Raw genomic sequence first — 15,114 nt, forward strand, 5'->3', positions numbered from 1 at the left:
CTAGAACACAAGAGTCACGGGTGAAAATAAAAACACTTTATTAATCAATAAAAACAATTCTTGATTGCCAGCAAATATCTCAAAACAGAGGAACTACATCCAAACTCAAAGCAGAGGGTGAGACCGTTATGGAGACATTTGACAAATACATAAATCATGACGAACACAAACATGAAAATATTTACATAACGAGACAGACAAAAAAAGTGCACTAAGTAGTAGCAGTACTAAATAGTTGGTGTCGCACTGGGTTACACTGAAGTGAATGTTAACCAGAGTTTCATGCCTGAATATCACATTTAATGAAACATTTCTCCCTTCGAAAACGATTTTTTGGACATCATCTTAATGTTGCGAGTTCTGTTCAGCCTCTTGTAAATATTCTAGCCTAACCGCTACCTCAGCTGCAACAATAGACCCATTTTTTCTTTTTTTAAACAGAGGGCGATGTAGCATGTACTGACAAACTTCATTCAAATAGACAAGTAATAGCACTTCTACTTTGAGAACATTTCTCTTCAGTTCTCAAAACATTTAAAGTGAAGATAATGAGATTGTGAAATAAAGGCATTCAAATCAAAGTGGCCACAACACACACCGTCATTTCACACATTCAAATAACTTTTATCTCATGAAACACCCCGGCTCACTTTGTTATCGACACAACAACTTCAAAACATAGGACTCATAATATTTAAGCCAACACCTCGGCTTTACAGCAGTTAAAAAACACGCCTCCAGTGGCTTTCAGTTGGGTAATGTTGGCAAATAAATTACTTAAGAGGGAGATCGCTGCACCACAGCGACAACTGAGCCTGTTTAGAGTTAATGCTTAAAACGAGGCATCCAAGAGGAAAGAAAAAGAAAACCCAAGAAATAATCCAAAACGTTGATCTGTGACAGCCTGGAGTTGGTGGTAATCATACAGTACTCTCCGGAGCTCCTGGCTCATCACAGTATCTTTAATTCCTCTTACGATTACAGGCTCTGCGTGAAGTTCTCAAATCAACAAAGAGGGTGTAGACTTTTACAGAAAGCTGATGTGGCTAGACCTATAACCTTGCTTATACTACAGATTATGAACAGTTAATAAGAGCCTTCCTAAACGCAGCTCCCGTATTTAAACCTGCAGCGAAGGAATAGCGACAGACACGGCAAAATGCATATAGCCAAGCCTTTTAAAGACAAATTACAGTGCTATGTATAATTTATAAGAAAGTTGATACATTTAGCAATGCAGTGTGCCTCCTCCCTAAAACATCCATCAGCTCCTCTTGCAGGACTTCACCTCCAGGCCTCTTTCAGCAGTGGCCAGCCCGGGAACACTCAGCCTCTGACTCTTCCTTGTCTCAACATCCTCCTTCCACACATCAAACCCAATCTCTTCAGGGCCTTCTAAACTTAGATGCATCCGACAAACTGACTCAAAAACTGGGATTTGCGGTACAAACCTACAGAATTAGAGTGCAATGTTTGAGCATTTAAGATGTATTCAGATGTGATGTGCACCATACAACCTTTGGTTAGTATAGGTGTTAATGGCATCCTAAAACGATGGACTTCCTGTAGCCTTTGGTATCTAAACTCTCACAACCATAGATGCTGTTCTTTGCCTGAAGATTTGCAACTCACACAGTGACTAAGAACATCACTAAAAGTCTCCAGGGTGGGATCTGATAGTCCTTTAAAACCTTCTGTGCATAGGTACTCCAACCATCCTTGTTGACAGTGTTCTTTCACTCCCACTTTTCTCGATACCAGTCCCTTGTTTGACCCTACAAATCTTCATCCTCAGTGGTTTGGTGCAAAAGGATCAAGAGCAGCTAAAATTTTTCTAATAGCTCATTTTGTGTCCTTTTATATCCCTCGTCTCCTCACTTATTGTTTTCCCCCCTTCTAAATAATGAAATATCAGTACTCAAACGAAGAGCTACTTCTGCTTCAAAGTTTTTTTCCAGGAAAAAAAATGTAGGAACAGAATGAAAAGGGAGAAACTAATGCAGGAAGAGTAGTCAACAATGCCATTTTTCTACTCACCAGAATCTTCTTAAAGGAAAAAAGGACATCTCTCTTGCATCTGCAGAAATCTTTCTTATTGATTTAGCAAAGTTATAGAATAAACAGCAGTTTGCCCCCCTCACTTCTTTTTGTCTTTTTGTTTTTTCTCTGGCTTTCGGTTCTGCTCAGCAGTTGTCACGCCGCGGGGCATGATCAGCACGCTGCCGTCAGCGCTGTACTGGAGCGAGTACTCGCTGGGAGGATAGGGCCGGCCCTCCTCATCCCGTAGCTGAGTGAACACCTCTTGGTACAGACTTTGCATCTTCTGCTTCATCTGCCGGATGGAACGAATGAACTCCATCTTCTCCTTCAGCAGTCGGGCCTTGTTGCGCCTCAGGTCTTGGACGCCCTGCTCCAGGTTTATGATGGTGTCCAGCTTGCGTTTGCGGCAGTTCTGGGCAGCCATCTTGTTCTTGCCGCGCCTGCGGATGTCGCGGATGAGGGCTAGCTGGGCTTCACTCAGGTGGTGCTTGGCCAGAAGCTCGTTGAATTCTTCAACAGGCAGGTTGATGATCTTTTCGTTGGAGAAGGGGATTTTCATGGCCCGGGCTCTGCGTTCGTCACGGCTTGCGTGCTTGTCGAGCAAGTCCTGATGAGGTTGAAGCTTTGAGTGCTGTTTGTCGCGGACAGTCTTCTTCCCAGTTGCAATGGGGAGCTCTGGGTGCTCAGAGAACGCAGAGGAAAGCGGCAGGTTGTACGTATGATTGTGGCCGATGCTGTCGAGCTGAGGGAGGCCGTGGAACTGGGACGGGTCCTGATAGCTCATACGGCAGAGCTTACTATACCCAGGCTGATAACCACCAACAGCACCTTCCTCCGTCTCCACAGTGGCAACCTCAGAGTCGGTGCTGTAGCCCACAGCTCCCTCCTCTGAGAAGGTGGCAGACGTTGATGAGGAAGACGCTGCAGAAGAGCAGGATGTCTCAGAGCTGCTCGGGGAGGCCGGGCTGTGACTGGAGTCCAAGGAAAGACCAGAATCTGAGTCAAGCTCATCCTCCAACTGGGAAGCTTGGGCCTGGCTGAAGCCCTCCTCCATGGCAAGGTCCAGCAAGCTGATCTCGTCGAGCATGGACTCTTCCAGCAGGGTGCTGAACGGATCGGGCAGGATAGGAGTGGATGTAATGTTGTTACTAGAGCTATTAATGGGTGGTGGGAGAAAGATCCCAGTCAGGTTGGTGGCTCCAAACGTGGAGTTGATGTTGCTGGAGTTGCTGGAGGAAAGTCTGGGCATGGTGGTTCTTGGGGTAATGGTAATAGAGTCCAACTGGGGGTCGAAAATCTGGGGGAAGTCTTGGCTGCAGCTGGGGAGGGAGGCCTGGTGAAGGCTGACATCCTGGTTTACTGGTGTTGAGGGGGTAGAAAGTTCAAAGTTCCCCACGGTGTTTGACTCAGTTGTCCCACTTGTGCCATCGACACTGCTGGAGTTGGTGTTGAGTGAAGTGTTGTTCACTTCCATTGCCTTCAAACAGAAAGATTTTGTTATATATACACATATATTTCTCAAACATTTTTGTGCTAAATAATTACTTTTTATGGTTAAATTATTTCACACAATCTTTCCATAATTCCAAATACGCATTTGCCCCAAAATTAGTTTCTTTGACCAACTTGGACAACAAATACATGAATGGTGTCGGGACAAACAAATGCATGTCATGAGTGATACATTTTAAAAAGGGGACATACTTGTAGCTCCATGATGGCCATGATGTCTTGCCACTGCTGCTCCAGGTCTAACTGTGGCTCTGCTGGAGGCAGCTGCGGTGCCAGAGGAAGGCCCTGAGATGTAGAAGGAGCTTCTTCATTGGAAACTATTTCTGGGGGGACAACCGGGGCTGGAAACTGTCATACACATAAAGCAAAATCGTTATAGCTACTTCACTGTAGTTTTTTCACATCAAACAATATATTCATATCTTGCTTTACAATACTTGCATTACATGTGAAACAAAACATTTTATGTTTTTACCTCAGATTCCTCTCCAAAGGGGAAAGTAGCCTCCAACAGCCTCAAGCATTCTTGAAGAGACAGTGAAGTCTGTGAGCCAATACCTGGGAGCTGGACAACAACAAAAAAGAGAAAAATATTGATCCTTTCAGGGCACTTTCACACCTGTAGTTCAGTTCATTTGGTCTGGACCAATGAAAGAAACGGTTGCCTTTTAGTTCTGGTCTGGTTTATGTTCACACTGACTTTTACAAATGAACAAAGAATAGTAAAGACATGGCAGACTGTCCTGCTATGGTATTAATCGTGGACCTCGTATATCATAAATAGTAAAGTACAGGCAAAAAAGAATCATTTTGGGAGGGTAGTTACTGTGTGGTCGCAACGGAGTAGGACACAAGCTCAACACACCTCTGATTCAACTCTTTCAGTTTCTGATTGATCAGGAAAAATCCCCGCACTCGCAAGGTGACGTGCATATTGTTACCATGGTTACATCATTACCTTGCACAAATATAGGCTATATATCGCTTTTACAGATCGGGAGATCGTTCCATGAACGGTTCTCCCCATCAGCAGATGGATTTCAAAGTAGTAGCGCTTTAAATTCATGCTATAATCATATATCCTGTAAAAATATATATAAACTATCACACAGTCCTGCGGTTCACCTGCTTTGCTTTCACACCTTGAGAAGGAGGGTCTCGGCCCACTGTTGTTTAGACCGCACCAGAGTTTGATTGACAGCTTTCACACCAGCCCAAACTAACTGTATAAAACGGGAAAATGCAGAGTTTGTTTTAACCAAACAGGTTCCATCTTTCTGACAGTCTTGCTGAATCCAACTGTCCTTTCTGATCTTTTTGGTGTCTTGAATAAAGGCTAGTTTATTTCAGTGTCCAAAACATTTTCATAATCTCACATTCCTTTCTTGCATTATGGATAAATATTCTGTGTCTTCACCAGGTTAATACTCAGCTACTGCGGCCAAGTCCGACCATTCTGTCTAATACAATATAAAAAGGAGAACATACTTCTGTGTATTTGTTTTCTTTATCGGTTTAGGTTCCTTCATAAAAACACCACGGGTACCAGCACTGGATGTGCTTCATGTGGGCGCATCAGTAGTTTTACGAGGAGCACATTTATACGTCACTGCGGCTCACGATCCTGAATGGCCACTGGAAATTTTTCTTGGATGTTAAGACATGAAATAAATGTGATTCAAAAAAGCGCAACTACATCAGACAGCAACAGTTTGATTTGCCTGAGATCTAACTCACGGACTGGTGTCACTCAACAATGAGATGAAACTCTTATATTCCAACGAGCCATTTTACAGACGATCACACTTTTTTAACCCACAGTATTTTGGGCAAATGGTAAAAGAGACTAAGTGGAAATGTCCCCACATGAATAAAAACTCATACTCAGCAGACAAAATGATCTTCTATCACCAGTGTGCGGCTCCCCAAGTTTCTATTTCCTTTTTATGTGCTATAAGGCAGTTAAATGTACCACCTCCCACTGGATGAAACGCTAGGATATCGAGATCCATTTAGTCTACAAACCTGCTCTGGAATACTCTCTCCTGTCTCCCCGTCCACTGGCTGGGCTCCTTGTAAGTTTACTCCATTTCTCCAGCTCTCTTGTTCCTCATTCCCGTCTTTGTTCTCGTGTGGGCTGGGCTTCTCCTCCTCACTCTCCTTCTGACGGTTGCTGTAGTTGAACACTTCTCTTCCTGCACCAAGGTCGATGTCCTGTCGCCATAGGATGTCAATCAAGTCAATGTCCTGGAAAAAAATATAGCAACCATTGAAAAACGGCCCTGTACAGAGAGAAGTTACTTTAATAACCAGGTATTGTGTGGGCATTCAATGTACTGAAATCTAACTCATACTGTAGCAAGGTACAAATTAAACCCAACATATCTGGGCTATTTATGATTGAAATGGTTTACTTATTTATGATAATAAACTAGAACTTATGCTGTTTATCTTTTATACAAGGGTCATTTTGGCAGGAGAAAGTGGCAGATCATGTAACAAAAATGTTATGTAGTCAGATGATGCAACCATGATATAAACACTTTGACATGGTGGTTATCAGAATCAGAATCAGAAATACTCTTTTGATCCCTGGGGGGGAAATTGTACCATGTGATCAGAAAGAAGTCTATGTTCATTAGAGTCCAACAATGACTTTATGTCACCCCTAACTCCACTGCATCAATATGACCATTATGTACAAGTTTTCTCAAATAACTGAAATGATAAATTAAACAGAAATATAAATATAGCCACTAACAACAATAAACTATCGTACATAGAAATGTTGTTGAAATGTAAAAAACAGCATTGTTATTTTTAATTTTGTGCCGTTTGAGAGAGTAAATTAAGAAAGAGGACTGTTTGCTGTAGATTTCAAAGTAGCGCTCACATGAACAACATTAAATGTGACCAGAGTCACAGCTGTAATGAATGTGACTCAACTGGTTTGACTAAAAATATCTATACAGATAAAAGGCCAGGGCTGTGGACCATGAATTATGTGGGTAAACCCATCTCAGTATATGTGTTTTAATGTTTTTGAATACAGTATACTCGTGTGCTTTATGCTGTCATACCCAAAATATATATGAAACTGATACTGAATCTAGTTAGGATTGATTGCTTAAGTTGTCTTAAGGTAAGCGTAAGGTATGCTTTTCTGAATATATCATTTATTTTTGTTAATATCTGTGGCTTATGATGATTGCTACTTGGAAGGTCAGTTTACCACTAAATTAGGCCACTCAAAAAATCCAATCTGACATTTCATGTATCAACTGCTGGGTTCATTTTAAATGCGTGATAAAATCCTGCTCGTACCATGAATTTGTTACACGGCAGGTGAACGTGGTGACAACAAGCAACTGTCAAAAGGAGGTGTTTGCCGCTTCCGTTTGACAGATGCTCCCCAGGTGTTAGCAGAGTGAAGACAGAAACCAGCTGCAGTACCTCTTTCGTGAGGTCGTCATTTCCATCCCTGCTGCCCTGCTCCTGGTTGCCCTCTGGGGCCACAGCTCCCAGGCTGCTGTCCGCTGCGTTCAGGTTGTACGTGGATTCAGGTGCTCCACTTCCTCCCCTCATGGCCGGGGTAGCGTCAGGGTTGTTAACGTCCTCTAAGCCGGTCCCATTGTCCAGGGTGATGCTGGGGCTGGACTGGCTGCTGGCGGACACCACAGTTTCAGAGTCACGATGCACTAGCCAGGTGTTGAGCTCGGTACTGGGCACAGAGAGGCGATCCAGCTGGCGCACCTGGTTCAGCAGCCGTCGAGTGGTGAAGAAATGGTCGAGGTCCACACTCTTTGGATGGATGCCATAGCCGTCCAGCGTGTTGCGCAGATTATGAAACTGTGTCTGGGTGTAGGCTGAGCTAGGGCCCAGGATGATCTCTCTCAGAGGGGGCAGCTGATTGCTTAGATAGGTGTCAAGGTCCACCCGCACCCCAATGAGACTCAGAAGGATGGTGAACTGAATCAGGCCCTCTGTGAAGTACTTTTTCAGGTAAAGCATTTCTTTACAAAGGAACAAAAGGTGAAAGTAAAAAATAAAAACAAAAGCGGGGCCAACTACCTTGGATCAATACTTCTGTACTTGTACTAGAAGACGAAGATAGATACATGAACATAAAAAGTGGTTAACGATAGTGAGGGGAAAGGGTCTTCAACAGGATTCTGAATGTTTAAAAGGCGTATAAGATCCAAGATGGGGTTTCCACTCTGAGAGAGTCCAGTTTGTGCTCAAAGCTTTGTTCTTCATAGGGTTCTCATTCTCCCATTCCTGACAAAAGTGAGTGAGAAATTACATTTTATTGCTCTACTGCAAACTACATTAGTTCAACACGACAATCACACTGCTTTCAGCCTTAAGACACGCAAGTCTTACCTACCTACATTTGCATTAAGCACATGTTAGTGAAAAGGAAAAAAAAATCAGGACTTGCTAGCCCACTGCAACCACTCCATCCTCCCAAGACTAGAGAAGTGATGTCGGCTCGCACCGCGCAATGCCTTTTTGTTCTTGGAAATTCAGCAGACCAGAGATGATGAACACAAGCTTTAGGCATCACCCCACCCTTGACAGGACAACTACTTCTTGAGGGTGCAGCTGAAGGTGAATGAGGGAGTCGAGAAAGCTCGCTGGGCTGGCTAGCACACGGAAGAACGACAACGTTAGGTGGCAGGCAGGGTCCCTCCCTCCTCGCGCACAGTTGCGCCTATCTTCGTCCTTATGACGTTAGCTGTTAGCTATCTTGTGTTTTCGGACCCGGCTACTGCTATTACACATGTACAATCACCTTGTTACATAACATAAAGTAGCAATTATATGACGTGTCGCCACATTAGCTAGTTAACTTGCATCTCTGTTTACCCTAGAAAGTGACAGGTACCTCTGTTGGTATTTTAGGACTACCTACTTCCGCTGTAGCTAGCATCAAACAATCTCCCTAGCAACAAGTGGTGAAAGGTTGATTGACAGACTGTACAGCCATTCACATACCTCAAAAGCGGTGACGACACATGACTCCAGCAATTGCCGGCCAATAGAAATGAGGCGTGGGTGGGGTTTCAAAAATGCTACACTGCTATTGGAACTAAACACTTACACTGTGCTAGCCTTGTAAGCTAGTTTGCTGCTAACTACCTTAAGCATTCAACTACCTTGAAAAGTAACTTATGTCTTAAACAAGACACGCTACTGTATCCAGTCATTTACCCACATACACTACTTATTTATCTATGTGTCTGCTAACGTTAGCTCATGCCACGAATCACTGCAATCAATGTATCGGCTTACGCATTAGTTAATTGAAAACGTCTTGATTTAATACTTACGCATGAAGATTTTGCAACTGTGTCTTCATGCCCAAAAGTCCACTACCAGCTAAGAACAGTAATCAAGTCCCGTTTCATTAAAAGTTCCACAGTGTTGCCCGACATAGCATTCTCCAGCCTTTCCTCATTGAATGGCCCACCATGACTTGCAAAATTGCTAGCTGGCCCGGCTAGCCTAGCAGCGCCGCTTGACACCAAAACACGCTTTCACACAGAGCATGCGTAGAACATTCTAGTAGCAAGCTTTCATCACCCGACTAAAAATTCCCCCACTTGTAATATTATACAGGTTGTACCAATACAGTCACATTTCTAAAGATATTCAGTTGCAAAAAACAACTTATTCAATATTTTTAGACCTAGTAGTGAATGCATTAATACATGGATAAACCAAAACCGAACTTTTATACAAATTTTATTCACACACACACACACACACACACACACACACACACACACACACACACACACATTTCTAAAATGTTAAATGTTTCTTACCAAGTGTTAATCCAAAAAATGTAAAGAACACACAAGAGCTAAAATTAAATACCACCTTTATTTCTCCTACTGGATCATGACAAAAATATTTTTAGTAAACATCCATGAAGTTCACTATATATTAACCCCCATGAGGTTGACAGGCCTTTTGTTGTATTTCTTTGAAATGTCAGCTTCAATCTGCAAAAACAAATAACAATTAACAATCAGAATTACTGGCAATAACGCTCATTATTACTGAGATTCAAGGTATATATTTATTATGCGCCTGTGTTATATATATTCCTTTCAGTTAATCTGTAACTGTATACGTCTCAGTATATATTAACATGGAAATAATGATAATAATCTTCCTATGTTTACTGTATTTGAAGTAGTGAGAAAACTGTCTCTTTCTAGTGAGCTGGAAAACTGCCAACCCTGTGAACTTAAATAAATTGAAATAGTAATCCAATACCAGTTTCTGGAGTTCCCGGGTGCATCCTGCCAGCAGGTCAACTCGAGGCTCCAGTCTGGACTGCTCCTCCAGGGCTTCCTGCCTTTTCTCAGCCATTGTGGCACCCTTCAACACCAGAATGTCTGCCTGCTTCAGCTTCTGTCTCAGCACTTCTGACACACGTTCAACATATCTAAACGACACATGAGAAAATGATGGTGACATTTCAGGAAAGCAAATGATTTACAAGCTAACCCTCATCCCCCCCCCCCAAAAGCCCATGCCATATTTCTGGATTGTTGCTAAAGTTACATCAGATTCTGTGTATTGACAAATATGTAAAAAATGATGGCACTATTTATGCTGACTGAAATTGATACTATGAGGATCAGTTATAGCATACCGGGGCGAGGCCTGGATCATAAACAGGTGCTGCATCCGGAGAGAGGTGAGCCGGCCCAGAAGGTCCCGCACCTCTGACAGCATCTCTCGCACATGTTCACGGGATTGGCCTTGGATGACAGAGGGGGCCAGCTGGAACTGGCTCATGGCTACCACATCTCCCTCCTCTCCCATCTCAGTAATGCGCTGGGTTAGGAACACTTCCAGCTGTACAAACACAACAAACCAGTGTCACTTGCTTGGGGGTAAAGCTGACAGATGATCTTATCTATCATTAAATGAAATACCACAGTAAAGATGGCCCTCCTCCAACCAACCTTGTGCCCCACAATTATTCATTTCCATTTAGACTACTTGACTGTGAATGTAAACTTACTTACAAATACTGTGAATTCCTTTTACTAATATTTGTGATGCACACCCATAGTCCTTTTTTTATTTATTTATTTTTTTTAGCTGTAATTGGTTATTTTGCACATGTAAACATCATGTTTTGTTACTACCACAAAAAGGTTACTGAAGCCAGCATTAACTGTTTTCGGCCACTTGGGGGCACAAGTTGTAAAAACAATACTGACATATCCCTTTATAAAGGAAAACGAGGACATGGTCTCTAAATCTGTCTGCTGTTTGCTGCAGGGCAGGTAGTGTTAGGCGGCTTTTTAAAGCTGCCTGCTGTGACTGAAGACGATGCTATGAGAGCAGTGGGAGTGAACCAAAACACTTAAGTTTCGGGCCTTAAAACCATAACAATAAGCTGAGAGGTGCTGAAGAAATGATTAGGCGATTAATTGATCGACAGTTTTTCTGTGCTCTATTTCATAGTATATTGAATATCTTTGGGGTTTTGTCGGACAAAAACAAGCAATTTCATGACATCACCTTGGACTATAATGACAATATGATGTATATATAAAAGATACATCAAAATATACTTTTCTATATCTTTGTTTTAGGACTATAATCCCAATTCTTACTAAGAAAACAAAGTCAAAGTCTTACTAGGGTGATTAGACAGTAGATGACTGTAGTCTTTACCTCCATTAGCTCATCAATGAACTGGCTGCGTGACTGAGAGTTCTCCAGTATACTTAAAGCATCCTCACCCCTCGCCACACCCTCAGGACCTACAGGATGACACACACGTCTTTAGCAAGCAGAAATGTCAACTGTTGAGCATGTGATACGTTGTGGAGCCATAATTTAAAAAAAAAAGAAAAGTAGTTACAGTCTGTGCCCGCATCTACGATTTCAATTTCTATGGGAGCTGCTTCGCTGTCACCCCAGTCGATACCACCAGCACCAGCTTCCTGTTGAGGGAGACAGACAGAGATTCTTTTTAAATATCTACATATCAATAGTTAAATAATATAGGGTGAACACAAACTATGTATATAAAATCAAAATGTCGACATGTTCAGGGGTCTAACCTCAGAGCTCGGCTCCAGACTGATACCCCAGTCTACTCCAGCTTCAACTGTGATGGCAGAGGTAAATCCCTGAGTATCTGTACCTTTGCCAAATTCACCCCAGTCAATCTAAAGTGGGTTTAAAATGGCAACACAGCAACACAAAGTCAGTGATGAGGAAAATCAGCTGTGAACTGAAACATTAACTTACTTATTTAACCTATTTTGGCATTTGCTGAATATCTCACAGTAGCACAGAGCTGCCACATGAGTCCTTGTGGTTTATTACATAAATTGACCAACTATTAAATCTGTTTAGTGACCGTGATAATCTGAATTAGGGCCTGAAAAATCGAACTGTTTAACAAAAATAAGATGGATTTAAGAAAAATTTATAAGTTAAGAAAAGATAGTAAGTTTCTATCATATGACACTGATTAATACATAATATAGAGTCAGTAAAACCAACCGTGTCCTCTGTGACTGTATCAGGAGGTGCTTCCTCCACAACTGGCCGCTCAATAACTGAAGGCACTTTCCCCATTTTCCACTCATAAAACGTTGTGTTTCCTCTCTTCTGGGCAAAAGATAGCATGGGCAGGACTGGTTCAGACCTACAAATAACGACATGTGAGCTCATGTGACAAAAAGTGAAAATTTGGACCAAAGGTTTTATTGTTGCTGTATTGCTGTTAGGGACGTGTACATATACACAGAACAGACTTATTTTACATAAAGACAGATGTATTTTGATAATATACTCACCACTCACAAACAAAGTTTGTGAAAGCAGTATAAAGTTGGATATGCTCCTCTAACTTTGCTGCATCCCTCCCAACTTCCTCAAGAACCACTGGTAAGTCTTTGACCAGAGCCTGAAGCTCACGAGCCACATTTTCTCCCTGTCAGAGGAAACAAGTCAAGCAACAGGAAGAACAAGCATCATGTCATTTCATCTGTCTACTAATAAAAGACATAATTCTGAATTTTGCACAATCTCACTGTAAGTTTTTGTGTTTTTATGTTGCCCCGCGGGTGTCCACGTCCTTGTACTTACTGTGATGCCATACTGTTTGCAGGCAGCGTAGTAGCGTTCCCTCAGGTCTGCGGCTGAGCTCTGGCACTCCACTTCCCGCCTGCTCAGCTCCTGCTGAAGCTGCTGGGCTTTGGCCAGCTGCTTCCTCAGAGCCGGGCCTTCGTAGCTCACATTGCGACTCAGCAAGCTGGCCACCTCCGCTGGGACACACAAACCGATTTTCTTTTTCATAAAGAAATCTACGCATGCAATTATTTAGTTTCTATAGCTGGATATTGTTTCCTCATATTCTATAATAACGTAGAGATGTGTTTGTTTTGTTTACTCACCCAAATAGATATTATCTGCCTCATAAAGGGAGACAATCTCTTGCCAGTCCTGTGACAAAATAAGTAACAGAAAACACAATTAGTCCAAATGTTAGAATTGTTTTAGAGCAGAGAAACATGTCACAAAGAAACCCCCTCAGACCACTTGCTTTGTGATACTAATTATGAAGTCAGTTAGTTTGAATCCTCTCACCTTCATCCTCTGAGATGAATATCTGCCAAAGATGTTCTTGGAGGAAGCCTCAGTTCCCTTCAGTATCTCCACTATCCTCAAGCAGTGAAAGTAGTGAATGTCTATCAATAAAAACAAACATGCTGCGTTACATAACAATACACTTACTAATACTGCTGAGGGCTAAAGCTGCAACAAGAATGTATGGTCTAAATGATTATAATGCAACTAATGTCTCCGTGAAAAATCCGAAGGACTCACAGAGGTGAAAAAAAATTTGTTTCAGGATTAAATAGTAAGGACCAAAATAGCCCAACATTTGTGCCTCCCATGTATAATTATTACATGTGAGCCACAGAGCTAAGCATTAATCCCTGAAGATCATTTAACAACACTTACGGCTGTTTTTAAGATACTTCCAGAATCATCAAGGAACCTTTACTATCTGGGTAAAAAAATGTAGTCCGTCTGCTGCACGGCAAAAAAGATTTTTTAGCAGTTTCCAAAGCTGCGACTGTATTCCCTAAACCAAAGAAAAATGGAAGCTGGTGTTTTTTTTAATTAGTGCAAACGGCAGACAGGCAACATGACCACATACAACAATATGACGCATAAGACGATGAGACAATATAGCAAAAAAAACCCCACAGATCTCCTTGTTTGTTTTGTAAAATACAAGAAACATATAAACGCGTTATTGTAAATGAACAAACTAGTGGAAAGTAGCATTAATATAGACAACTGTACCTGATATTGTAAATTTGTTACGTATGTCACAAATATATAAAATCCCTCATTGTAAATCAAAGTATGAAATGGTGGAAAATAATATATAAAGAATGACATAAATTGACATATTTGTTGTCCAGAAGAGTCCTTGAGGAAGTACCTTCAAAACTGTGGTAAGTGTAGTGTTAATCTTTCAGAAAGATGGATGCTTATTACTTATATAATGATAGCAGATGAGAGTTACATTCTGGGGACCTACAGGAGCCGGAGAGAAGCTGCTTGATCTCCTCGCTCTCTGGCATGTCCTGGATGGCAGCATTGATCTTCTCTCTGATGGATTTTACTGCACTCTGCCATTTCAGATTACAGTGACGTCGATCCAGCAGCCAGTCTGTGGACACAGAAAGATTCAACATCATTCATATCTGTGGATTTGGCATCACTTGATCCATCTGTTGAAGGCAACAGTTGGTTATAGTTCTGCTGGAAGAAACAAACACTTGCACATGCAGTAACAGATGGAATTAACAGCTCATTTTTTATCTTTGTGTCTTTCGCCTTACCCAAAAGCTTGCTGGTCTGTATGTCGATTGGAAGGTTTTGAATATTCTGTTGAGGGGATAAAACCGTCAAGACATTAGTCTTTTCCTCCAGTGTTTTGCACAGGGAGTAGACATTTCATTCTTGTGCGATTTGTAACGTTAAACAGCTACACAGAGAACAGAAAAGTAACAGGACAAACTATTTTCTTTTCCTAGTTTCGGGGAAATGTTTTATATTTCAGTTATCTGGACTTTGGCTGTGTGACAGCTAGCAAACGTTAGCTAGCACGCTCATTAATACCGGAGTCAGAGACACTTAATTTCAACTTACCTCCATTTTATCTTCAACTTTTCAAAACGACAGCACTTCCAAGAGTTTAAGGCTTCATTTTAGGCTTATTTAGAAGGTTTATGTCCAGGATTTTTGTCACCATCCGGATTTCACTGTTTATGACACGTTACGAGTAGGAGAGCCAATAGAAAGCGCTGATGTTACATCCCGCTAGAAGGACTGACCAATTATATGTCACTATGCTGAAACCCACAGCTGATTGGTGGGTGGTTTGGATCCTGATTGGGTGTAGAGTTAAAGTCCGCCAGTAGAGGGCGGTGTCGTCCTTCAACTGCCTGCATGCTCTGAGATGAGAATGATTAGTTTCCTGCATTCAATATCCTA

At 41.9% G+C, this 15,114-nt stretch overlaps 2 protein-coding genes across 7 annotated transcripts; both read right to left on the minus strand.

The window, feature by feature from the left end:
* Positions 1–21: 21 nt before the first annotated feature.
* On the minus strand, positions 22–7,563 carry nfe2l1b (nfe2 like bZIP transcription factor 1b). 3 transcript variants are annotated; one of them, XM_070926726.1, is made up of 5 exons: positions 7,006–7,563; positions 5,578–5,766; positions 4,028–4,117; positions 3,745–3,900; positions 22–3,517 (listed from the first exon to the last, which is right to left on the minus strand). In XM_070926726.1, exons 1-5 carry the CDS (start codon positions 7,561–7,563, stop codon positions 2,138–2,140), a joined length of 2,373 nt encoding a protein of 790 aa, XP_070782827.1. In that variant the 3' UTR covers positions 22–2,137. The 3 variants fall into 3 exon arrangements, with proteins under 3 accessions (XP_070782827.1, XP_070782826.1, XP_070782828.1); XM_070926725.1 differs by having other exon boundaries at positions 5,578–5,799; XM_070926727.1 differs by lacking the exon at positions 4,028–4,117 and having other exon boundaries at positions 5,578–5,799.
* Positions 7,564–9,433: 1,870 nt separating this feature from the next.
* cdk5rap3 (CDK5 regulatory subunit associated protein 3) lies at positions 9,434–14,893 on the minus strand. 4 transcript variants are annotated; one of them, XM_070927255.1, is made up of 14 exons: positions 14,770–14,893; positions 14,460–14,505; positions 14,156–14,287; positions 13,189–13,289; positions 12,996–13,044; positions 12,688–12,866; positions 12,399–12,532; positions 12,100–12,244; positions 11,652–11,759; positions 11,450–11,531; positions 11,260–11,348; positions 10,223–10,428; positions 9,841–10,012; positions 9,434–9,563 (listed from the first exon to the last, which is right to left on the minus strand). In XM_070927255.1, exons 1-14 carry the CDS (start codon positions 14,773–14,775, stop codon positions 9,498–9,500), a joined length of 1,515 nt encoding a protein of 504 aa, XP_070783356.1. In that variant the 5' UTR covers positions 14,776–14,893; the 3' UTR covers positions 9,434–9,497. The 4 variants fall into 4 exon arrangements, with proteins under 4 accessions (XP_070783356.1, XP_070783354.1, XP_070783355.1 ...); XM_070927253.1 differs by having other exon boundaries at positions 12,396–12,532; XM_070927254.1 differs by having other exon boundaries at positions 14,141–14,287.
* Between the last annotated feature and the right edge of the window lie 221 nt (positions 14,894–15,114).

Source organism: Enoplosus armatus, chromosome 20 (genome assembly GCF_043641665.1).
Source record: "Enoplosus armatus isolate fEnoArm2 chromosome 20, fEnoArm2.hap1, whole genome shotgun sequence".
NCBI classification, from domain to species: Eukaryota; Metazoa; Chordata; class Actinopteri; order Centrarchiformes; family Enoplosidae; genus Enoplosus; species Enoplosus armatus.